This window comes from Nerophis lumbriciformis, linkage group LG09 (assembly GCF_033978685.3).
Source record: "Nerophis lumbriciformis linkage group LG09, RoL_Nlum_v2.1, whole genome shotgun sequence".
NCBI classification, from domain to species: Eukaryota; Metazoa; Chordata; class Actinopteri; order Syngnathiformes; family Syngnathidae; genus Nerophis; species Nerophis lumbriciformis.
The window spans coordinates 17,200,145-17,224,094 of record NC_084556.2 but is presented as its reverse complement, the minus strand read 5'-3'; the positions used below and the strand labels follow the sequence as shown (position 1 = coordinate 17,224,094).

Genomic DNA, 23,950 nt, shown 5'->3' with positions numbered 1-23,950 from the left:
CCAACACCAAGAATAGACATTTGAAAGGCAATTTAAAATAAATAAAGAATAGTGAACAACAGGCTCAATAAGTGTACGTTATATGACGCATAAATAACCAACTAAAAACGTGCCTGGTATGTTAACGTAACATTTTATGGTAAGAGTCATTCAAATAACTATAACATATAGAACGTGCTGTACGTTTACCAAACAATCTGTCACTCCAAATCGCTAAATCCGATTAAATCTTATACGTCTAGTCTCTTACGTGAATGATCTAAATAATATTATTTGATATTTTACAGAAATGTGTTAATAATTTCACACATAAGTTGCTCCTGAGTATAAGTCGCACCTATGAAAAAAAACTGCGACTTATAGTCCGAAAAATACGGTAGGCCCTAAGCCACTGGTGTTCTGCCTGGCACTGAACATAACAATTGGGTTCTCTGCAGCTCTGGCGCTGGAGGAAGGAGGCAAACACGACTCTGTCAGCAGTGTAAAGAGGACCCAGGCTATCCGCAGGCGACACAATGCTGGGACCAACCCTACACCTCCTCCTTCCACCATGGGATCCCCTCCCAGGTCAGCCCCACTTTTTAAAGAAAGTTGCTGATGTGTGTTTTTAAGTGTAACCGTAAAAAAGTCTAAAGACTGCAATTTTTTTCTGCTTCCATTAGCCTCCAGGACCTACAAAGGGCTCGGACCTCCTCCCACTCGCGGACCCGCACCCTCCCGTCCGCCTTACAGTTTGCCTCATCACTGCTGCTCCCCCGCAGCGGCATCCACGAGGCCTCCACCTTTGACGACACATCAGAGGGCGCCGTGCACTACTTTTTTGATGAGAGCGGTGCGTCTTTTGCTTTCAGGGAATAAAGTTCAACGTTTCCTGAATAAAAGCAGCTTTTCTATTTTTGTGAAATGAAGAGATCAATGCAGCTCTCATGTCTGTCGTTTAAGAAGGAAGAGAGAGGATAGTTAACTTTTTAGTAATTCGAGCAGGGGGAAAAAAAGCTGGAAATTGCATTAAATGATTCTCTCTGTTGTGTATCAGGAGTGAAAAGGTCTTACACTTTTGGACCTGCTGGAGGAGGTTATGAAGACCCAGTTCAGTAAGTTACAGTGCTTTTAATTAATCTTTCAGCTTTGAAAAGTAGCACTGCTGAAAGCTGAAGCTCTTGCTTGTAGGGAAAGGGAGAGGCAGTCCCAGTCCTCAAGCTTCACCTCAACAGAGGTCCAGGAGGGAGCCCCGGTCCTGTCCATGCTGCAACCCAGACCAGTGGTCCTACAGGGCATGCAGGTGCGAAGGGTGCCTCTGGAAATACCTGAGGTTAGCGTTCATTGTCCTTGTATTTTATCCTCAATGTTAGCACTTTTTTAAAACCCATCCCAACCTGTCTGCAGTTTGACCTGGATCATGAGTCCTTGCAGGAGTCCCAAGAAAACACACTGATGATTGAGGAGAAAGCTAAACCCAAACAGTACTATCGCTTTTGGGTGCTGCCTGGGAAGTGGTTGAGGGTCCGCTACGATCGATTAGCTCTTATGGCCTTGTTGGACAGGTGAGCCAGACCAGCGCCGCTACCTTTGGGCACTTTGTTCAGCAATATGATTAGTGTCAATATATAAAAACTAGGGCTGTCAAGTGATATTTTTTTCAATCAGATTAATCACACTCTTGAACTGTGACTAATCATGATTAATGACAGGTTATTTGCTTGCATATATAAAATTTGCTTAAGAAAATACCCCAATGTTTGGCTACAAATGCAATTTTGTAGTCTGAATGTTATACAGGAACATGTTTTTAAATGTTTAGTGAACTAACTGCAAAACATTGATATGCTTAAAACTGGGTGACAGTAGAATTGCGTACGCTTGTATTAAAATAATTGTATTTATTTAACAGGGAATAATGGAAATGGAACAAACATGTATTTGACGCATTAATCCTAACATTAAGAATGTAATGGGAACTGCTATAATATAGTGTTACATTATTTACATACACAAGTTGTATATGTGAACTATTGGAAATTTGGAGTGCATAACTTGAAGAAAATAAATACAGCAACCAGTGTAGTAATAAAACTAACAGTCCCATGTAAATACAGCAACCAGTGTTATAAAACTAAAGGATACCGGTATATGTCTCACATTGCTGTCTTTCTTTGTGTGTTAGCTTGACAAATGATACATCTGGTCTTTTGGGTTGTGAAGTTGTGCAATTAATATCTGAACAGAACATTGGCTGAACATTGATTAAAGTGAACTGTACAGGTATAGTTATAGTCATTGTCTACTACAAAAGTAGTTAGTTTTTTAGTATTTATTTTCCAACATGTGGTAAAGTATGCAGTTTTGCTTTTGCTCTACGGTCTTTAAAGGGGAACATTATCACCAGACCTATGTAAGCGTCAATATATACCTTGATGTTGCAGAAAAAAGACCATATATTTTTTTTAACCGATTTCCAAACTCTAAACGGGTGAATTTTGGCGAATTAAACGCCTTTCTATTATTCGCTCTCGGAGCGATGACGTCACAACGTGACGTCACATCGGGAAGCAATCCGCCATTTTCTCAAACACATTACAAACACCGAGTCAAATCAGCTCTGTTATTTTCCGTTTTTTTCGACTGCTTTCCGTACCTTGGAGACATCATGCCTCGTCGGTGTGTTGTCGGAGGGTGTAACAACACGAACAGGGACGGATTCAAGTTGCACCAGTGGCCCAAAGATGCGAAAGTGGCAAGAAATTGGACGTTTGTTCCGCACACTTTACCGACGAATGCTATGCCACGACAGAGATGGTAAGAATGTGTGGATATCCTGCGACACTCAAAGCAGATGCATTTCCAACTGGACTGGACAGATCAGCTTTCAGGAAAAGAGAGCGGATGAGGGTATGTCTACAGAATATATTAAATTGATGAAAACTGGGCTGTCTGCACTCTCAAAGTGCATGTTGTTGCCAAATGTATTTCATATGCTGTAAACCTAGTTCATAGTTGTTAGTTTCCTTTAATGCCAAACAAACACATACCAATCGTTGGTTAGAAGGCGATCGCCGAATTCGTCCTCGCTTTCTCCCGTGTCGCTGGCTGTCGTGTCGTTTTCGTCGTTTTCGCTTGCATACGGTTCAAACATATGGCTCAATAGCTTCAGTTTCTTCTTCAATTTCATTTTCGCTACCTGCCTCCACACTACAACCATCCGTTTCAATACATGCGTAATTTGTTGAATCGCTTAAGCCGCTGAAATCCGAGTCTGAATCCGAGCTAATGTCGCTATACCTTGCTGTTCTATGCGCCATGTTTGTTAGTATTGGCATCACTGTGTGACGTCACAGGAACATGGACGGGTGTATACAACGATGGTTAAAATCAGGCACTTTGAAGCTTTTTTTAGGGATGTTGCGTGATGGGTAAAATTTTGAAAAAACTTCGAAAAATAAAATAAGCCACTGGGAACTGATTTTTAATGGTTTAACCCTTCTGAAATTGTGATAATGTTCCCCTTTAATGGTAACAGTAATTTAGTACAGTATGAGTAATTTACAAGTATTAGCTTCAGCCTCCTTACTGTAGTGTAGATGTTCTGATGGTAAGTCTGCAGATGGCGCTTCAATTTGGTTGTATTTTTGCCAAAGAAAATCGAGCCACAGGGTTTACATGTTGTTTTGTTGTCTACCGCGGAAAAGGTGAAGTGAGTCCATATGTCCCCTCTTCTCTTTCTTCCTGGCGTAGAAGACATATTGTATTAATCAATCAATCAATCAAAGTTTACTTATACAGCCCTTAATCACAAGTGTCTCAAAGGGCTGCACAAGCCACAATGACATCCTCTGCTCAGATCCCACATCGGGGCAAGAAAAAACTAAACCCAATGGAAACAACAAGAAACCTTGGAAGGTACTGCAGATATGGGAGCCCCCTACCCCCGGGTAACCGGTGCAATGGATGCCGAGTGGATACGTTTAATAATGTGAGAGTCCAGTCCAAAGTGGGGCCAGCAGGGGATCCTCTTGCATGGAGCCACGTCGGGGTGAAGAGACGTCACCGACTGATGCATAAGAAGTGGTCCACCTGGGTCGCGATTTCATGTGAAAGTCCAGTCCATTGGGAGGCCAGCAGGGGATTATCTTGAATGGAGACAAGTCAGCAGCGCAGAGACATCACCAACTGATGCAAAGAGGAATGGTCCATCCTGGGTCCCGACTTGGAACAGCTAGCGCGTCCTCCATGGAGGCTGATCCGTGGTCACCTGATAAAGGAGAGGCGGGCAGAGCAAAAAAGAGAAACAGCAGATCAACTGGTCTAAAAAGGGGTTTATTTAAAGGCTAGAGTATACAAATGAGTTTTAAGATGGGACTTAAAAGCTTCTACTGAGGTAGCATCTCTAATTGTTACCGGTAGGGCATTTCAGAGTATTGAAGCCCAAATAGAAAATGCTCTGAACCCCGCAGACTTTTTTTGGGCTCTGGCAATCACTAATAAGCCGGAGTTCTTTGAACGCTGATTTCTGGCCGGGACATATGGTACAATACAATCAGCAAGATAAGATGGAGCTAGACCGTTTAGTGTTTTATACATGAGTAGTAAAACCTTAAAGTTGCATCTTGAGTGCACAGGAAGCCAGTGCAGGTGAGCCAGTATAGGCATAATATGATCAAACTTTCTTGTTCTTGCCAAAAGTCTAGCAGCCGAGTCGCTTTGTGTAATTGTTTTGTTGTCAAATGTTAAGGTGGTATTATTAAATAGGTGCCGATGTCTAGCAGGACAGATAATCAGCATTTCCGTTTTCTTAGCGTTGAGTTGCAAAAAGTTAGCGGGCCTCCATTGTTTAATTTCATTCAGACACGCCTCCAGGTGAGTACAATCTGGCTTGTTGGTCAGCTTTCGGGGCATGTAGAGTTGGGTGTCATCAGCATAACAGTGAAAGCTAACACTGTATTTACATATGTCACCTAGTGGCAGCATGTAGATGCTGAAGAGTGCTGGGCCAAGAACCGAACCCTGTGGAACTCCGCACGTTACCTTAACATACTCCAACCAAGAAAAGGCTAAATCTAACATACCAATAGTGTTCATTTAGCTGCTGTGCAACAATTTTTTTGGAGGATTTTCAAAATAATGGGAAGGTGGGACACCGGCCGGTAGTTCACCATAAGGTCAGGATCGAGGTTAAGTCTTTTGAGCAGAGGATGAATAATCGCTTTTTTGAATGCTAGGGGAACAGTGCAAGAGGAAAGTGATACGTTAATAATATTTAGCACTGATGGTCCTAATATTACAAACAGCTCCTTGATAAGTTTCCCAGGAAGTGGGTCAAGTAAACATGTTGTTTGTTTTGTCCCATTTACAAGTCGCAGAATTTTCTCTAATGTTATTTCTTCAAAAAGAGAGATTATTTTTGGAGGGCAATATCCATCGTACATACCGGTACATTCGTATCTGCGTTAATAGAACCCAGTTGGAGCTGGGCTGCGTTATCTTTAAACTCCTTTCTAGTTAGTGAAATTTTCTTAGTAAAGAATTTCATAAAGTCATCAGCCGATGTTTTGTATTGATTCTTGCTTTCCCAAGTGAAAAATCAAAACTATGTGCCTTACAAACCAGTAGTTCTGATTGGATACCCTTTATGCTTTTCCACCCGCCCCTCATCCACATTCAACTGTGATTGAATATTTTGTCCCACCCGGACAAGATTAAATATGATTGGATTTTGTCTCTGTCAACATGTTCGTCTGGTTTTAGTTAGTTGACTAAATTGTCAATTGATTTTGTCATTGTTTTAGTTAATATGCTTTTGCTTTCATTCCTTATCGTCCTAATTTTGTCAAGGGAAAATAGGTCGTTGACAATAACGAAGAAGAAAATTAGGCAGTCAAAACAAACACTGTGATTAATCTTCATTCATTTATGCTAACGCGATAAAACATGTTTTATCAATCACATGCATTACCGTAGACAGTCCTAATAAAGACCTATTTTATTATGTTGTCAGGAACCGGCGTGTTGGAGAAAACGTGTTTGCTGTTGTGCTGGCCAGTTTGGTGGCCTTTTTGGGGTTTCAACTGCTGCTCCAGGGCTTTTTCAGGGACATCTGGGTCTTCCAGTTCTGCCTGGTCATTGCAAGCTGCCAATACTCCTTACTTAAGGTACAAATGTCACACACATAGACATTTACTACTAAATCCATATGACATACTGTATACATAAAGCTTCTAAGCATCCTTTTTGTGTTTCAGAGTGTACAACCAGATGCAGCCTCTCCCATGCATGTGAGTACTGTACTCGCCCTCATTTGTTTTGATTCCTTGTGACTTTAATTAACACCCTTTCTGTTGTGAACAGGGTCATAACTGGATCATCGTGTACAGTCGGCCTGTTTACTTCTGCTTGTGCTGCGTGTTGATTTGGGTCTTTGACTTGTCCGGCCGCTCTAGCAGTGTGCAACCCGTCTCCCTGTACGGCGTCACCTTCTTCTCCGCACACTTCCTGCTTTGTGTCAGAGATATGCTCCTGGGTAAGTCTGCACATTTGCCTTGGTTAACATGTTAATGGTTGTGCAATACATGCATCACATACGGTAATGTCTTTTTATCACCCTGGCAGTGTTGGCCTTGTGTTTCCCAGTCATCTTCCTGTTTGGCTGGCTACCTCAGGTCAATACCTTTGTCATGTGTCTGTTGGAGCAGATCGACATGCATGTTTTTGGTGGAACAGGTAAGAGCGGGACTCTTCAGCCTTTTCTGTGTTGGCTATTAAATGCATATTTATGCGTTGTTGGATTCATTTTTCTGTCCCTCCTCAGCCACCACCAGCCCCCTCTCGTCTCTATTCAGCCTCATACGCAGCGTGCTGGTGGCCGCTCTGCTGTATGGATTTTGCCTCGGTGCCATCAATGTAAGTGCCACATAAAAAAAACTTTGCTGTGGTTGAAAAAACTTCATGGTCCAGAGCTGCAATTGTGTTTTTCTCACCTCAAAGGCGCCGTGGGGGGACGCACATGTGCCAGTACTGTTCTCTGTCTTTTGCGGCTTGCTGCTGGCCTTGTCCTACCACTTGAGCCGTCAAAGCAGCGATCCCACCATCCTGTTGTCAGTATATTTTATATTATTTCTTAAGGTTGAATTTAGAAAATTTAAAATACTTTTAATAAGACCTACTTGGAACATTGTGTATTGAATCCACTCTTTACATTTACACTGTAACTCTTCATGTGTCCAATTAATGCCATGTATGACATTCAACAACGTTAAGGAGTGGGACAGGATGACTCAAACGTTAGCAATACTAACATAGGTACGGTGCCAACATTACAGTCACTTTTTAATAGCAACATTACCTTTGCTGAAAAAAAGACTTTTAGATCCCACGTCTGCAGCTGACTGACGGATAGTACTTAATATAGCTAGGCCTGGGCGCACAATCAATAAGTCAATTAATTTAACAATAAATGAAAAAAAACTTGATAACTTCTCAGGCACCAATAAATTGCCATGTTCGTGTGTGGGGATTTTTTCCGTCTCTTGCGTCCAGACAGGTTGCAAGAGGTTTCAGTCTTTTTGTCGCTCTCGGCACCTGAGCCCCTTTGTTCAATAGCAGAATTAAATGAGCAGAGAGAATCCTCTTGTCATTCTTTCACAATCTTTGTCTTTGTGAGTGGAGGCGGGACTGCTAGCTTACACACACAGTGAAAAGCACCGCAAGGTTACAAAAACTGGGAAGAAAAAGATGATTGTAAAGAAAATGTCCTGTTGTGGAAATATTTTGGCTTCAAATTGAATGAGCAAGATGAGTCCATTAACACGGACGGACGAGCCAGTATCCCGAATTTACGGTGGCGGACAGAAAATAATTGTACCTCAAATGTTCAATATTTAATTGCAATTTTTGCTCATAGAGATTTAGAGTCAATTTTATTTATGTTTACTTATTTCAGATAATCAAAATGTTTTGACCTTTTCAATTACGATGATAACTATTACTAATGAAAAATAAAAGTGTATCGCGTTTGAAAGGGTTACTTGCATTATTATTATTATAGATTATGATTGCTGCTTAAATTTATCTTAGAATAATACTGACAATGCTATTGTTTATCGGCAATAATTTGTTGGCCAATATATGGTTTATGGTCCGAGTTTATTTCGAACATGCCTACAATTACAACATGATACATCACAATTTCCAGTTTCTCTTTTTAACATGTTCGAAAAGGAGTAGAAAGAAGCAGAGCTTTTTTAATTCTACCCATTTTTCATTACATAGCAATTGCTAACACTTTTGTTCACTTCCTGTTTTTTATTTGTTCACAATATACTGCATAAATAATACAATTTAAATAAAAAAAGTGTCAAGTAAGTTGTATTTCATATAGTGAGGTGAATGAAATTATCGATAAGTTCAAAATGTTTATCATGGTTCTTCTTCTTTGTACTTTGCAAACACTTTGAGTTTGAACAGTTTTCCATTCCATAATTTATTTCCACATACCCGGTACTGATATACTAAAGTTTTTAAGTGTTGTACATGCATACAAATGTTTTAAGTATATCGTCCAGCCAAATTTGTTATCAGCCCATGTCTAGCTATGTCCTTTATTTTAAGATGTGTAGCAAAGCCTGCTTTTATACGTTTACATATATATTTCTGTACTTCAGAAGTGCAGCAAACACGGAAAGGGATGTGTACACGCCGGCTCGTTGATAACATGTTATGTTAAATCATACTAACTTTTTTAATTGTATTAAAAAATGAATTAGTTTTAAGTTTTAATTTTCCTGAAGGAATCAATAAAGTACTATCTATCTATCTAACTCCAGATAATGATGGGTTAATTGTGATTAATTAACTAACCAAACCTTTACATATTTGACGCTGTCTGACATCTGAGTTTATATTCTCTTTTTCAGGTCATTGGTGCGATCCAAATTATTCCCCGAGTTGGAGAACCGTTCACCAGAAGAACCCCCTGTGGAGATCAAGGACCCTTTGCCAGAGAAGCTGCGTGACTCAATGGTATGAACAAAACTGACACATTTGCTATTTGAAATATTTGAACATCATCTTAAAACCCTTTTCCTTCTCAACTGTAGAAAGAGATTCTTCATTCTGACCTTGTCATGTGTCCCCTCATGGCCGTAATCACCTTCGCCATCAGTGCCAGCACAGTTTTCATTGCACTACAAGTTAGTACAAGTTTTTAGACACTTTTTCCCCCCAAGACATTTTGTTGCAAAGGCTCACTTATTCTTCTTTTGTGCTCTCGCCCCGCAGCCTGCTCTCAGCTTTGTCTTGTACATCCTAGCGGGAGTTGTTGGCTTCATTACCCACTATCTCCTGCCTCAGCTCCGCAAACAGCTGCCTTGGTTCTGCCTGGCTCACCCTGTTCTCCGGTCCAAAGAGTACAGTCAGTTTGAGGTCCGAGGTGAGTGTCTCATTGCTCTCTTCTTCCGCTCGCTTTCAAGTCACTGTAAAATATAAGGAGCTTTATCAACTTCTCCCTGTGAGCATCATAGTGGATTAAATGAAAACCAGCAAGGTCTCAAGTTGAAGTGGTGCTGAGAAATGCATTTAACCTCCATCATCTTTAAGGGATTTTGAATTCCACATTGTGATCATCTATTTTTTATAGCTTCACATTTTCAGCAGCTATGTCAGAGCTTACTATGTGGGATCAGTTTAAATCTGTACTTTTGAAACAGCTTCACACTGTTTATTTAACAAAAATGTATTATCTTTGCTGTGCTGCACTGCATTACACTGGAATATGTTTCTAATTTATTTTGATACAGCTTTTGTAATGGCATTAGATTGTACAGGTGTATTAATTGTCATTAGTTACTTTTGTTGTTATTCATAATTACTTATGAACAATAGCAATTATGACTGGTTGTTTATTTAAGGATTTTCTGATCAAGGATTAATGCTCCCCTTTCGGGTAACGATCCATCATGCGTGAAATCAGCTGATACCGATCACTTGTATTAACTTTTTTATTTTTTCAATGTATTTATGGTGAGCGCTATTGACAGTTTATAGGGATAATATTATATAACACTTTTGTTGTGGTCCACACAACATGTAATGGTGGTTCTTTGGTCAACATTTTCCATAGATTTTGTTTTACAGACCATTTTGAAGCCGCTTTTTGACCATCTCTTAAGGAAGCGCTGTTTTGTGAGCGGTCCTATTTACGTGGCTCCACTTCGACTGCGTCTTCTGCTTGTTGTCCATGTTGTAGTTTTTAGCGCTTCTATATAAAGTCCACTGACAGATATAAATTCGAATTCTACGTAAGTTTGTATTAGAAATGGCAACATCAAAATATGCATGTGCATGTACGAGCCAGTCTGCCCCAGAAAAAGAAGAAAGAGAAAAAGAAAAAGCATGTTGTCGGACTACAACGGCGGACTCGCAAAGGTCTTTGGGTAAAACTTTACTATATATGGTGATACTTGCTGACATTACAATTGGGGAAAAACGTCACAATTGGGGCAAATTCCAATCGGCTTGTTTGGAGAAAGTATGAAGGATGGCAAGATTGTTTTATAAATATTTCCACCTTGTCTCCATGGTTTGATTTCAAATTTTGGGGACTTATGAAGATCCCAAATACACAAACACAGGTACCAATAGGTAAGAAAAGTTGGTTTTGCGTAATAGGTCCCTTTTTAAAAATATCAACCCGATATTTAAACTAGTTTTTTTATTCTCTTTTTTTACATACAATTGTGTAAGCAAATCAAAGTCAATCGTGCACAATAACTAAACAAAAGTAAAAACTACTATCTATTACTCATTTAAATAATTTGTTTTTTGGTCTCTAACTCCTTCAGGGAATTATCTGAATTTGTAAACATTAACAAAAAATTATTTTGGTAGAAATTTTTTTTTATCGATTTAATCGCTCTCATATTGATCAAATGCTGATATTACCCTTGGTGTTGACACTACCAATTTATGGCATACTTACCAACCCTCCCGATTTTCCCGGGAGACTCCCGAATTTCAGTGCCCCTCCCGAAAATCTCCCGGGGCAACCACTCTCCCGAATTTCTCCCAATTTTCACCTGGTTAACAATTTTGGGGGCATGCCTTAAAGGCACTGTCTTTAATGTCCTCTACAACTTGTCGTCACGTCCGCTTTTCCTCCATACAAACAGCGTGCCGGTATAGTCACATGATATATGCGGCCTTAACACACACAAGTGAAAGCAAGGCATACTTGATCAACAGCCATACAGGTCACACTGAGCGTGGCCGTTTAAACAACTTTACCACTGTTACAAATATGCGCCACACTGTGAACCCACACCAAACAAGAATGACAAACACATTTTGGGAGAACATCCGCACCGTAACACGACATAAACACAACAGAACAAATACCCACAACACCTTGCAGCACTAACTCTTCCAGGACGCTACAATATACACCCCCGCTACTACCAAACCCCGCCCACCTCAAATCCGCCTTCGCCCCCTCCCCCATCTCCCAAATTCGGAGGTCTCAAGGTTGGCAAGTATGATTTATGGATCAATCCGCCCTCCTCTTTCGTGTTATGTACATCTGGTTGTGACAATGCTGACACGCAAACAGTTGTTATATTATCATCTTTCTACTCTTATTAATCTACTTGTTCATTTCTTGCTATTCTCTGCTTACTTTCTGCTGTAACACGCTTCCATCTACACTTGCTAAAGTTGACTAAGTACTTAGTGTTTCTTCTGTTGTTTCTAGCTAGCTGTTAGCATGCTTGCTCTTGCTGGCTCTCGGTTTGTAACATGCTTAGGCTCCAGCGATAATACTTAATACTTGGTACTTGATAAAGATACTTAACATACTAAATAATGCCGTTTATTTTCTGTAATTGCGGTGATTATTATCTTAGCGTTGCGGCTCCACACTGTTTATGGAGATCTACAATTAGCTGCTTGCTTGTCAGCCGGGGGACTAAAAATAAATACATTATAGCCAGAGGGGATCTGCGTTTGCGATCGGCATTGAGAGGCAGTAATCGAAAATGGACCGATACTGATGGTGGCCGATCGATGGGCACAGGCCTAGTTTTTTTTGACATATTACTTTTATTTGTCGCCAGATGCTGCACAGTTGATGTGGTTTGAGAAGCTGTATGCGTGGCTTCAGTGTGTGGAGAAGTACTTCATCTACCCTGCCGTCGTGCTCAACTCCCTCACCACGGAAGCACGGGCTGTGGGCCAGGACCATAAAGAGCTGGACATCTAGTAAGTCGCAACAAGGTTCTGCAGAGGGTGTGGTTATCTCTGTGTAGGGCAGGTTCATTTAGTAGTGTTCATTTCGCTATGAAAGGGTCAAAGTATTGGGTTATACCCCATGAAGTGAGTTTCAGAGCATGTCTAATCATGTCCCTCTTGACCCCTCCAGCAGCCGGGCGTTCTTCATCTCAGTGGCTGGCATGAAGTTGCTGCGGTCGTCCTTCTGTGCCCCGTCGCAGCAGTACGTCACGCTGTGCTTCACCACCCTTTTTTTCCACTTCGACTACCCACACTTTTCAGAGACCTTTTTAATTGACTACTACTTTATGTCCATTCTTTTCAGCAAGGTCAGGGCGCACGCCGTCGGTCATATCACAACATTGTATTGCTATGAGTAGTGCGGTGATCATGTTGCTTATTTTCACTTCTCAGATGTGGGACCTGCTATATAAGTTACGCTTCGTTTTGACGTACATCGCTCCTTGGCAGATCACATGGGGCTCGGCTTTCCACGCCTTCGCTCAGCCCTTTGCTGTGCCACGTATCCTTTAACGATTCTGTTACACACCTCAGCGACTGTGTTGTTGTATCAATCATGACATGCCCTTAACTCCATTTGTCTACAGACTCTGCCGTGCTGTTTGTGCAGGCCATCTTTTCTGCCATATTTTCCACCCCTCTCAACCCCGTCCTAGGTAGCGCTGTGTTTGTTACCTCATACACCCGACCTGTTAAGTTCTGGGAGCGGGACTACAAGTAGGTTGTTTATAAATGTGCAGCGATAATACACTGCAAAACTCCACACAAGTAGTGCTAATGCTAGTCTTGATTGTTAACAGCACCAAGCGAGTGGACCACTCCAACACCAGACTTGCCACTCAACTTGACCGTAACCCAGGTATGCTTTTTTATTTACCGCCATCTTGTATGTACAATATGGCCCCTTTTGTCACAGTTTACCTGACACATGAAACGTGACGAAGTTGGGGAGTGCACTATCCACTTTAGCTGCCAGATGGCAGTAGTGTTGACTATCTTAAAATGTGTTTTGTGGCAATTTCAACTTTGAGCACAGCGTCAGTTGCTATGTAGAGTGGCACTTTCCATCATTTTCAGAAGACTGCATTGCAAAATTATTAATCCCCCCCTTCCCTCCCTTCCCTACCGCAATTTACATTTGTTTCTTAAACAAGGTTCGTAAGTAGAAACAAATTTATATTGAAACACATTTCCCCAATATAAAAATAAATATTGTGTTCCAACCTCTACAACAGTCCATATTTTAGTAAAGGTTTGTACACTTTAAGCACATTATAAAGTACTATACAGTACTGTATATCAAACATACATAACAAGGAAGTGATAGATCAACTTTCTATTTAAAAACAAAGCATAAACAACAACTAGCTGAACTGTCCTCTTTTGTAGCTGAACTGTCCTCTTTTGCAGCTGCCCTGCCAACACACACGCACACACACCCAGTTTGAAATCACAAAACTCCTTAACTTTAACAGCCAGGTCGCTACAATGATTAGGCTGTGCAGCTGGGCACAGAATGAGTGGGTTGAAAGGTTCGTACACTGAGACAAGGTTCATTCACCAAAGTATATTTTCATTCGGTTTGTGGTTTGCGAATCAAAAACTTAATACAATGAGGAGTTTGTAAATCAAGGTTCTACTGTATTTACATGGCTACCTAGTGCATGTATGTGTAACCATTGCCATGGTACCTTCCTTTCCTCCAAGGTGCTGACGACAACAACCTGAACTCCATTTTCTACGAGCACCTGACGCGCTCTCTGCAGCACAGCCTTTGCGGAGACCTGCTGCTCGGCCGATGGGGCAACTACAACACCGGAGACTGCTTCATCCTCGCCTCCGACTACCTCAACGCTCTGGTGCACATCATCGAGATCGGCAACGGCCTGGTCACCTTCCAGCTTAGGGGTCTGGAATTCAGAGGTGTGTTTGCCATGTGAAGGAGTAGCTGAGAAAGTTACTGGAGGAGTGTAAAAATAAATGATTTGGCCTGAAGCTCTCGCAGGGATCAACCCAGTTGAATCTCTGCCAAGCAGCAATGTTGTCGCTTGTATTTATGAAGTGTTCTCACTCCAAAGAAGCTATTTACAGAAACCAGGTCATGTTATGTCAGTTATTAATGAGCTGACATGAGCATCAGCTTATTCTGTAAAGAGGCCAGTTTGATGACATGGGTTTATTAAAATGAAATAGGAAATTTTAATTTATTACTATCAAATATATTATTTTAGAATTAATTTGAATGGTACCAAGGTGTTTCTAATATTTTGTTCCTATCATCCATGTAAGAAAATATGACTTGTTATGATAAAGTGCTCTGCTGCCCACAGGAACCTACTGTCAGCAGAGGGAGGTAGAAGCCATCACAGAGGGCGTGGAGGAAGATGAGGGATGCTGCTGCTGCGAGCCCGGCCACTTGCCTCACATGCTGTCCTTCAACGCCGCCTTCGGACAACGCTGGCTCGCCTGGGAGGTGGCGGCCACCAAGTACGTGCTGGAGGGTTACAGCATCAGTGACAACAACGCCGCCTCCATGTTGCAAGTGTTTGACCTCCGCAAGATCCTTATCACGTACTACGTCAAGGTGAGACGCCCACTTATGCTCTTTTCTTTCATTTTATGTACGAATCACTGGGATAATGTATAATCGACTTTTGATTAATTCTAAAAGTCATAAAGAAAGCCAAATGATTGAACATTACCAGCTTGTTTGACTAAAGGAAGTGCGGAAAGAGAAGGCAACAGTTGGTTTAGTTCAGTTCCTTTCAAACATGCATACACTACAGGTACAATATAGTAAATCACATATTTACAGTTTCACAATCCAACATGTCCGAAAAGGGATAGGAAGAAGCAGAGTTTATTTGTTCCCACCCTTCTTTCAGTTTCTAAGCTATTCATAACACATTTGTTTAGCGTCTCAGAGCTAAACCTCGTTGTGTTGTATAAACAAGCCAACTTTAACCAAATAAAATCATACTAGCCTGCTGATTTTTGTTGAGAAATGTATGTCAATTCGGAGTGTCTTCATAGGTTTTCACTTGCACTTCTATACCGACATTGGTGCATTCAGCATTGGCCAATACGATATCAGCATAAATCATGCATACTTTTTTTGTAGTAGTGCGGAACGTTAGAAAAAGCAGGATCAAGTGAAATGTATCAAACAGGGAAAAATGGTAGTTATGAAAAACGCTATTCATTATTAACCATTTGGACTAATGCTGTCTTTAAGTTGAAGTAAAGTGGTAATTGTTTTTGGCAGCACCTAGTGGTCACAATTTATTAAATTAAGCTTGTGACGCAGTAAGTTGAATGATGCAGACACATTTCTTACTGGATGCTTAATAATACTTCTGCCTTGGAGACTTTGTATCTGTAAGTAATATGTAACTATAATTAATTGATACTTGTTTATATTGACAAATGTCATGTTTTAGACTGCAGTATTGTTCAGTTGAGGACACTTACTAAGGGTGCCCGAAAAAATCGCAAGCTTGCACTCCTGAATGTAAACAAAAGGGTAAATGGGTTATACTTGTACAGTGCTTTTCTACCTTCAAGGTACTCAAAGCGCTTTGACACTATTTCCACATTCACACATACACATTCACACACTGATAGCGGAAACTGCCATGCAAGGCGCGAACCACGACCCATCAGGAGCAAGGGTGAAGTGTCTTGCTCAAGGACAACAGGGATATACTGTGTACAAATATCTACTGTAGCGCTACCAAGTACAAGAGCCAATATAAGTTCAAGTCATAAAATTCCAATATAATATTTACCAGGCAACATAACCTCAACAAAATGACACAAACATGTTTTTGCTTTGTTGAATAGAGCATAATTTACTATGTGAGCCGGTCACCCAAGCTGGAGGAGTGGTTGGCTAATGAGACCATTCAGGATGCTCTGCGACTGTGTCTCGGGCCCAATTACGTGGACAGCGACCCCACCTTCAATCTGAACATAGACGAGGACTACGACCACAGAGCCTCTGGCATCACGCCCTCCTCCTTCTGCATGGTGTACTTGGACTGGATCCAGTATTGCAACAGCAGGCGTCAAGCGGTACGACACACAACATGTGTACTACTCAACCACGTCATGCTTCACTTAAAGCGCTACTTCCTGTGCCTCGCAGCATGTGCCAAGTGAAAGAGATTCTCCGTTAGTCAGTTTGTGTTTTGGGCTGTGCATTCTGGGAAGAAGAGCGCTGGGCACTGCCTCCCACAGCATGTCTGCAAGGTGAGACCACCCACTCATACTTTATTTCAGTGTTTCTTAACCTCAGGGCCGCCAAAAAAATGTGTTTCACAGCTGTGGCCCGTATGGACCACTCAGTTGTAACACACTTTTCCACCACTTGTGGCAGTAATGACAATGTCAAACCAGAGCCGTGTAAAAAGAGAGCATGGCCAACTAAACAGGCGCTATGCTATGACTGCTGTCATTTTGACGTTAGTTTTTCTGACGAAATAAACCTAAATAATACGTCAATATATAGTTCTGATAAAACATGCTTTTATTTCATGAAAGTATAATTTTGTGGCCGTATTTGACGCACTCTGTTGCCACATTCCTGTAGTGTTTTGTGAGCAGCAGGCACTCTAGCACGCACCCGACGGTGCAATACACGTGAAAAAATATATACCAATTTTGAATATATTTTTTTAATTTTGGTAAACTTTTCATTATCTTTGGACCAACAATCATGGAGAAATGATGACTTTTATGTGAAGTACGACAACTGTGGTGGCTGCCCCCATGTATTTGTAATCACTATGTGTGACTCATTGTGTATTATTCTGACAGATCTTTCTTTTCTGTAACATGTTAAGTGAATGAAGTGTACATTTTTACTTAATTCCCCATATTTTTGCACAATAACTCGGATATGGCAACACTGGCAAGCAGTAGACAATATGGAGTGATTTTTATTCTAGAACATATTTTGCTTTATTTATTGTTGACTTTATGTTGTATACTTTATGAGATTTCCGGTTCATTTTCTCATCTACTATTATACCCAAAATCCGGTTTCTTTTATTCATTCAATGTCTGTCTATTTGTGTTTGTGTTTGATTTTCCCTTCTGCTGTTACCCAATTGCATTATTTTAGTTTTATTGACATTGAAAGAGTCTGTTTTTGTCAAACCATCTCTTAAATGTATTAATTTCTTCTGTTATTATTTATCTTAGCTTCTGTGTGTTCTCTTTTGAACAAAACACAGACTTTATGTCGTGTGTTTACCTCGTACAAGATGCTGTAATCGGTGGCTCTTCAGTGTTGATGGCGAACCTTCACTTCCCATACTTGTCTTCTTTGCAGGTTGTGGGGAAAGGGGCGTAAAATCTTTTCACAATTTTTCACAGGTGGAGCAGCCACATTGCACAACAGGGCATTTTTACACTTCGAAAAAAATTAGCGACTAAGCGCCGCAAACACATAGCATTAGCTCAAAGTTGGTAGCACTTATTGCATTGCGCTCTGTAGTCTCGTGAGTGCTTTTTGACCAATCAGGGAGATCACCTGCAATCAAGTTGGCAATACTATACTCTCTTTATACACGACTCAAACAAACAGAAGAAGTCTGGAGCTAAAGTCATAGAGAAGTTTCTTAAGCGCAAAATGTATGACTAAAGTTGTGAAGCTGTATTTTCATTTGCTTTTAAACTTTTATTGACGGTTTAGTTAAGAAACATATTTATTATTAATTATATTTATTTTAGCACAACATATTTGTATGTCAATGTATTTGTGTGTGATTATATTTAAGTGGGAAAGTTGGGCCCCAAGGTCAAAAAGGTTAAGAACCCCTGCTTTATGCTTCACGTGTGCAAAACTTTGTCATCACTTATTTTGTTTGGCTCAGCTTGGAGCCGTTCCTCTACGGCCTCCACGCACTCTTCAAGGGAGACTTTCGGATCACGTCTCCTCGCGACGAGTGGGTCTTTGCAGATATGGATCTGTTGAATCGAGTGGTGGCGCCCGGAGTGCGGATGTCCCTCAAATTGCATCAGGTACGTCTCCTCTGGCCAGCAGGAAGCTTCTTCACAAGTGGGTGACAATAATGTCCCGCCTATCACGCCCCTTCCAGGACCACTTCACATCCCCGGATGAGTATGAGGACCCCGCGGTGCTGTATGACGCCATCACCGCCAACGAGGAGAAGATGTTGATATCGCACGAGGGCGACCCGGTTTGGCGCAGCGCCATCCTGGCGAACATGCCCTCGCTGCTGGCGCTGCGGCACATCATGGACGACGGCAGCGACGAGTACAAGATCATCATGTTGAACAAGAGGTTCCTCAGCTTCCGGGTCATCAAGGTAACCCCGCCTGCTTGGTCTTTTGTCGTCTAAGGCTTTGTCACCACATGTGCCCGCCCCCGACAGGTGAACAGAGAGTGCGTGCGTGGGCTGTGGGCGGGCCAACAGCAGGAGCTGGTCTTCCTGCGTAACCGTAACCCAGAGCGCGGCAGCATTCAGAACGCCAAGCAGGCCCTGAGGAATATGATCAACTCGTCGTGCGACCAGCCCATCGGATACCCCATCTACGTCTCCCCCCTGACGACGTCTTACGCAGGCGCTCACATTCAGCTGCGCTCCGTGTGGGGCGGGCCTGTGAGCCCACACAACATCTACAACTGGCTCATCAGCAGCTGGGACAGGTGCAAAGTCTTCAACCGCGACTAAACTGGGGCTCGCAAGTGTGACAGTTGTGTTTCTCTGCAGGATGCAGAAAGGATGCGGCGCCGGTTGCAACAGCGGAGGAAACATCGAAGACTCGGACTGCGGCGGCGGCTCGACATCCATAAATACCAACGCCGCCATCCACACCACACAGAGCACGCCAGCCTCCAGCCTTCCTCCGCCACACATCACCACGCTGCAACCCTCCTTGGGTAAGATCGCCCTCGAATGAATGCCTGGCATTCTTTTTTCTGAGAAATGTACATCATCATCATTAAATGGCACTCTTAACATATGTGCATCATTTTTTTTTTAAATGACTAAAATTAAAAAACACACACACCAGCGCTCTTACAATGGTCATGCAGAAACTATGTCAACGTACAGTAAGAAGGGGATTCATTCGGCCCCATTTGTCACAGTTTACCTGACACAGGAAACGTGACGAATTGGAGGGCTGCACTGTCCACTTTAGCCACCAGATGGCAGTAGTCTGTTTTGTGGCAATTACAACTTTGAGCACAGCGTCAGTTGCTATGAAGAGTGGCACTTTCCATTATTTTCAGCAGACTGCAAAGGACCACCTAGGAATGGGGTCATATGAATTCTTTCCCTACTGTATTTCAAGTTCCGGGCACTCCATGCGGTGGGAATTGTATAATTTCTATTATATACACTCATTAAACGATTAATCAAAACAGAATATATATCCAAAGTTTTTTCAAACTAATTTAATAGATGACCCTGCGTGATTTTGTACAAATAATTTGTTTTACAAACGAATTGTAGAAACATTGGGTGTGTGAAGTGACAAAACAGAATTGTAAACATACGATCTCACTCACTATTATGTCAGATCCACTATGGACTGGACTTTCACAATATTATGTCAGACCCACTCGACGTCCATTGCATCCGGTCTCCCCTAGAGGGGGGGGTCACCCACATATGCGGTCCTCTCCAAGGTTTCTCATAGTCATTCACATCGACGTCCCATTGGGGTTGTGAGTTTTTCCTTGCCCTTAAGTGGGCCCTGTACCGCGGATGTCGTTGTGGCTTGTGCAGCCCTTTGAGACACTTGTGATTTAGGGCTATATAAATAAACATTGATTGATTGATTGCAATTATGTACAATGTAATACAATGCAGTTATCATAAGTGATATATGTATTTACAATATGGGGGCAATCAGTGTTTTTTTTTTTCTCTACTTATGAAGACAATAAATCAAACAGGATCAAATTAAAATAAAATATTATTCAATTAATTAAGTCTTTTTAAAAATGTCTCTAAATTATTACAATTAGTAATTAAATGTAAAGGTTGATGTTGGTTTTTTAAGTAAAACAGGAAAATTGGTATTCTGTGTTTTTATTTTGTATGTAGTACAGTAAAATGGCAAATGACGAACACACATATGAAACATAAAACAATTAATTTGTAATTAAAATGATTGTTAATTATGAAGCGCTTGTCAAGCAACTGCTGTTTAGTTGAGTATTTTGTCCCCCAGGTACAGACAACCCAGTCGGTCCAAGCCAGAACTGGCCTCACCATCCCCAACCACTCCCACTGGCCCTGCTCAGCCAATCAGAGGGCAGGATGGAGGCGGGGTTGCTGTCCTCCCACCACCACCACCACCACCACCACCCCACCCACCAGCGTCCATCTTCCATCCAAGGCCTGCTGGGTCAACAACTGTCGCACTCCCTGCTCTCCTTCAGCGGCTCAGTGGCTCCGCCCCCCCTGCCGGTGCCCGAACGTTTTTGCGCCGCCAGTTTCCTGGAGAACTCGGGCCACAGAGCGGGCCAGCGGGCTGGTCTCGCCCAGGGCAACGTTCTCCACCTGGAGAGCCATTTCGGGAAGTGGAGTTTTTCCGGCAGGAAGGGCTTCAACGGGCCGGCGGCAGCCGAGGGCGACGCGGGAAGCGTCCACACCATTCGCACGCAGGTGACACGCCCACTTCTGGAGCCGCAACCATTCTGTCCTTTTGCTTCATATTTACTTGTCTTCTTTTCACAGCTGCCCCCGCCCGACCCCCCACAGGACGCCAGTCCCACACAAGATCCACTCGGAGCGACTCGGGCGGCGGATTCCTGCCTGCTGAGCGCAGGAGACGCCGTCGCCCCGCCTGACCAATCCACAGAGCTGCCTTTACTTGAGCACCTGCGCTGATGATGGACACGCCCTCCCCTGCCTCAGCCCCCTCCCACACACTGGACGGCGCCCCCTTCACGACTCATTCTCTCCATCTTAGAATCCGACAGGTTTTTTTTTTAATCAGCCCACGTAAACAAAACAACACTTTTTTTTTTTTTTCTCCCAGCCTGAGAGCACGTTGCACGTCTGTGTGTGTGTGTGTGTGTGTGTGTGTGTGTGTGTGTGTGTGTGTGTGTGTGTGTGTGTGTGTGTGTGTGTGTGTGTGTGTGTGTGTGTGTGTGTGTGTGTGTGTGTGTGTGTGTGTGTGCGTGTGCGTGTGCGCTTACAGGCCAGGAAGGCCAGTGCAATCGTAAGGGATCTTTTTTGTTGCCATTTTGCTGGAGGATTGTTGACTCGTCTCAACTGGAAGATAAAAAGATGAGCTCCATAAGAAGCCTTGTTCACTCTCTCTCTCTCCACTCAGTCGCTCGCCCTCCACTTTCAAAACGCCAAGAAAGTGAAAGTTGGTCACCCAACTGTCATGGCGGCAACACTTCCTCGCCAGCCGCCACACGCTGCTTGTTTACCATCTTTGGACGCAGCTTGGTCGCTCTGCGACTAATCGGGAGTGAAGCCTTTTTTTTTCTTTTTTTTTAACTTTATAAACCAATCAGAGACATCCAAACACGTGGGAAGGGGAGGGGCTACTTTCTGCTCACTGCTGCGACCCTGCCCCCATACTAACTCGCAGACAAAGTGACTTGTATTAGTACTACTACTCTACTACTACTACTTTAATCCAGCGTTTTAGTTGGAAAACTGGAAAAGAAAGTGGAATATTTATTGGAGGACTTTGGTCTTATTGGGATTTATTTAGTGTGTAAGATGATACTTTCAGTTTGTTCCTGTTGCATCATCTCACCGTGTGTGCGTGCGTAACTGGAAGTACTGTGAGAAGTCACCTTAAGTTGCTTGCTTTGCTTCCCACATCCTTGTTTTGGTTGCAGATGTCACAGCAGCACACCAATTAGGCTTTTAATAAGCCCCGCCCATCACATGATTAGCAATCCAAAAAAAAAAAAATCTCTTTGAAAGCTTCTCTTTTGTTGCACAATTTAAAGCAAGTTATCTCTAAAGGTGTCTTTTGTACTGCTAAAATCTGAAATAGTCAGAACTTCCACTAAAAGGTAAATTTGAAGGCCCACAGTCTCCCACAGGAATCCCAAGTAAGAGCAGGGCCCGTATTCTCCCGTTTAAAATTGTTCATGAATTAGTACATTAAGGCCCATATTGTTGTAAAATCCCAAATAGTCCAAATTTACGCTAAAATCCCTGTCAAATTTGTAAGAGGCCCATATTCTCCCAAATTGTCCACAGTCTCTTACTAGAATCCCAAGTAGCTGGAATGGTGCAGGGCCCCTATTCTTCAGTTAATATTTTCTGGAAGTTGGAACGTTACAGCCCATATTCTCCTAAAAACCCAAATAGTCCAAACTTCCACTAAAATTCCAGTCAAATTTGTAGTAGGCGGAATGTCGAAGGCCCGCATTCTCCCACAGGAATCCCAAGTAGCTCAAACATTGAGTGTCCAGAGTCTCCTGCTAGAATCCCAAGTAGCTGGAACGGGGCAAGGGCCGTATTCTCCTGTTAACAATCTCTGGAATATAGAACACATATTCTCCCAAAATCCAAAATAGTCTAAACTCCAATTAAAATTCCTCTAAAATGTGTTGTTAGTGTAATTTTGATGGCCCACATTCTTCTTCAGAAATCCCTATAAAACACAAAGTAGAATGTCTGTAATCTCCTACTAAAATGCCAAGTAGTTAAACATTGGCTGCCCACATTCTCCAGCTAAAACCTCTCTTAAATCCCAGGTTGCTGAAACCATGTTGGGCCCTTATTCTCCATTTTGAAGTACCAAAAAGATGGAACATTTGAGAGCCAAATTTTCATGTTAATATCCCAAATAGTTCAATGTTGGCTGCCCATATTCTCCTGCTAAAATCCCAAATAGACAGAACTTCGACCGCTCGCATACTCGCTCTAAAATCCAAAGTAGCTGGACTATCAAGGAACTGTATTTTGTTTCCAAAATCCCAAATAGCTGATTGATAGCCCACATAGCTTCAATGTTTGCAGCCCGCATTCTCCTGCTAAATGTCTCTTAAATTGCAGCAAGTAGATTTGTTGTTGCTGGTAACCCACATTTTACTGCTAAAGTCCCAAGTCGTCTCCTGCCATCAGAGCCACTGAAATCCTAAATCGCAGAACTTTGGCGGCCCACAGTCTCCTGTAAGAATCACAGAAAAATCCCAAAGTAGTCAAAATGTTGATCTCGGCTTAAATGTGTCTAAACACTGGCAGCCCTCATTCTCCCTCTTCAGTTCCAAGTTACCCTCCTGACCTTCGTCGCCAGTAAAATGTTCTTTTTTTGTGTGTGCTTGCAAAAAGCAAAGCACAAGTCAGAGCGTCGGTTTAAATATCAGCTTCAAAAAGGGATTTGATCATCTCTGCAATGATGTACAGCATGTGTCATATATAAATATATATTTCAAAAAAAATAAATCTATTTTATTATGATTGGAAGTCCTGGGTTGTTTTCCGTTTAAGGCACTAAGTCAGAGGGTCCGTTTGAGGTGAGTTACTGGAGAAAAGCTTCACATTTGAAATGTGCGGTGGGAAGATTTCTTTTTCTTTTTTTTTTGCACCAAGACATCTGCTTTTATTTGAGTTCTTCTGGAAATGGTTTCTTTTATTTAAGTCAATGTTCTGTACAGTTTTTTAAGTGATTTTTCCCTCCTATTTAAATTAAAGGTTTTTGTGTCCTTGTTTGCAAA

The 23,950-nt window shown here is 42.1% G+C and overlaps 1 protein-coding gene across 4 annotated transcripts in view; it reads left to right on the top strand.

Moving 5' to 3' along the window:
* LOC133607633 (pecanex-like protein 3) overlaps window positions 1-23,950 on the top strand; it is a 40,836-nt gene extending 16,886 nt beyond the window's left edge. For 2 of the 4 annotated variants that reach the window (XM_061962454.2, XM_061962453.2), the window contains 29 exons: window positions 438-567; window positions 663-832; window positions 1,037-1,094; window positions 1,171-1,312; window positions 1,387-1,544; window positions 5,993-6,146; window positions 6,237-6,269; window positions 6,343-6,514; window positions 6,604-6,714; window positions 6,803-6,894; window positions 6,979-7,088; window positions 8,907-9,012; window positions 9,090-9,182; window positions 9,271-9,421; window positions 12,099-12,243; window positions 12,404-12,581; window positions 12,667-12,775; window positions 12,861-12,990; window positions 13,074-13,132; window positions 13,981-14,196; window positions 14,604-14,857; window positions 16,117-16,347; window positions 16,421-16,524; window positions 18,153-18,300; window positions 18,378-18,608; window positions 18,675-18,949; window positions 19,014-19,183; window positions 20,485-20,921; window positions 20,994-23,950. In XM_061962454.2, the coding sequence (XP_061818438.1) occupies window positions 438-567; window positions 663-832; window positions 1,037-1,094; window positions 1,171-1,312; window positions 1,387-1,544; window positions 5,993-6,146; window positions 6,237-6,269; window positions 6,343-6,514; window positions 6,604-6,714; window positions 6,803-6,894; window positions 6,979-7,088; window positions 8,907-9,012; window positions 9,090-9,182; window positions 9,271-9,421; window positions 12,099-12,243; window positions 12,404-12,581; window positions 12,667-12,775; window positions 12,861-12,990; window positions 13,074-13,132; window positions 13,981-14,196; window positions 14,604-14,857; window positions 16,117-16,347; window positions 16,421-16,524; window positions 18,153-18,300; window positions 18,378-18,608; window positions 18,675-18,949; window positions 19,014-19,183; window positions 20,485-20,921; window positions 20,994-21,146 (4,520 nt within the window). In that variant the 3' untranslated portion in view covers window positions 21,147-23,950. The remainder of the gene's footprint in view (window positions 1-437; window positions 568-662; window positions 833-1,036; window positions 1,095-1,170; window positions 1,313-1,386; window positions 1,545-5,992; window positions 6,147-6,236; window positions 6,270-6,342; window positions 6,515-6,603; window positions 6,715-6,802; window positions 6,895-6,978; window positions 7,089-8,906; window positions 9,013-9,089; window positions 9,183-9,270; window positions 9,422-12,098; window positions 12,244-12,403; window positions 12,582-12,666; window positions 12,776-12,860; window positions 12,991-13,073; window positions 13,133-13,980; window positions 14,197-14,603; window positions 14,858-16,116; window positions 16,348-16,420; window positions 16,525-18,152; window positions 18,301-18,377; window positions 18,609-18,674; window positions 18,950-19,013; window positions 19,184-20,484; window positions 20,922-20,993) is intronic. The other 2 variants (XM_061962456.2, XM_061962455.2) reach the window with 2 other exon arrangements.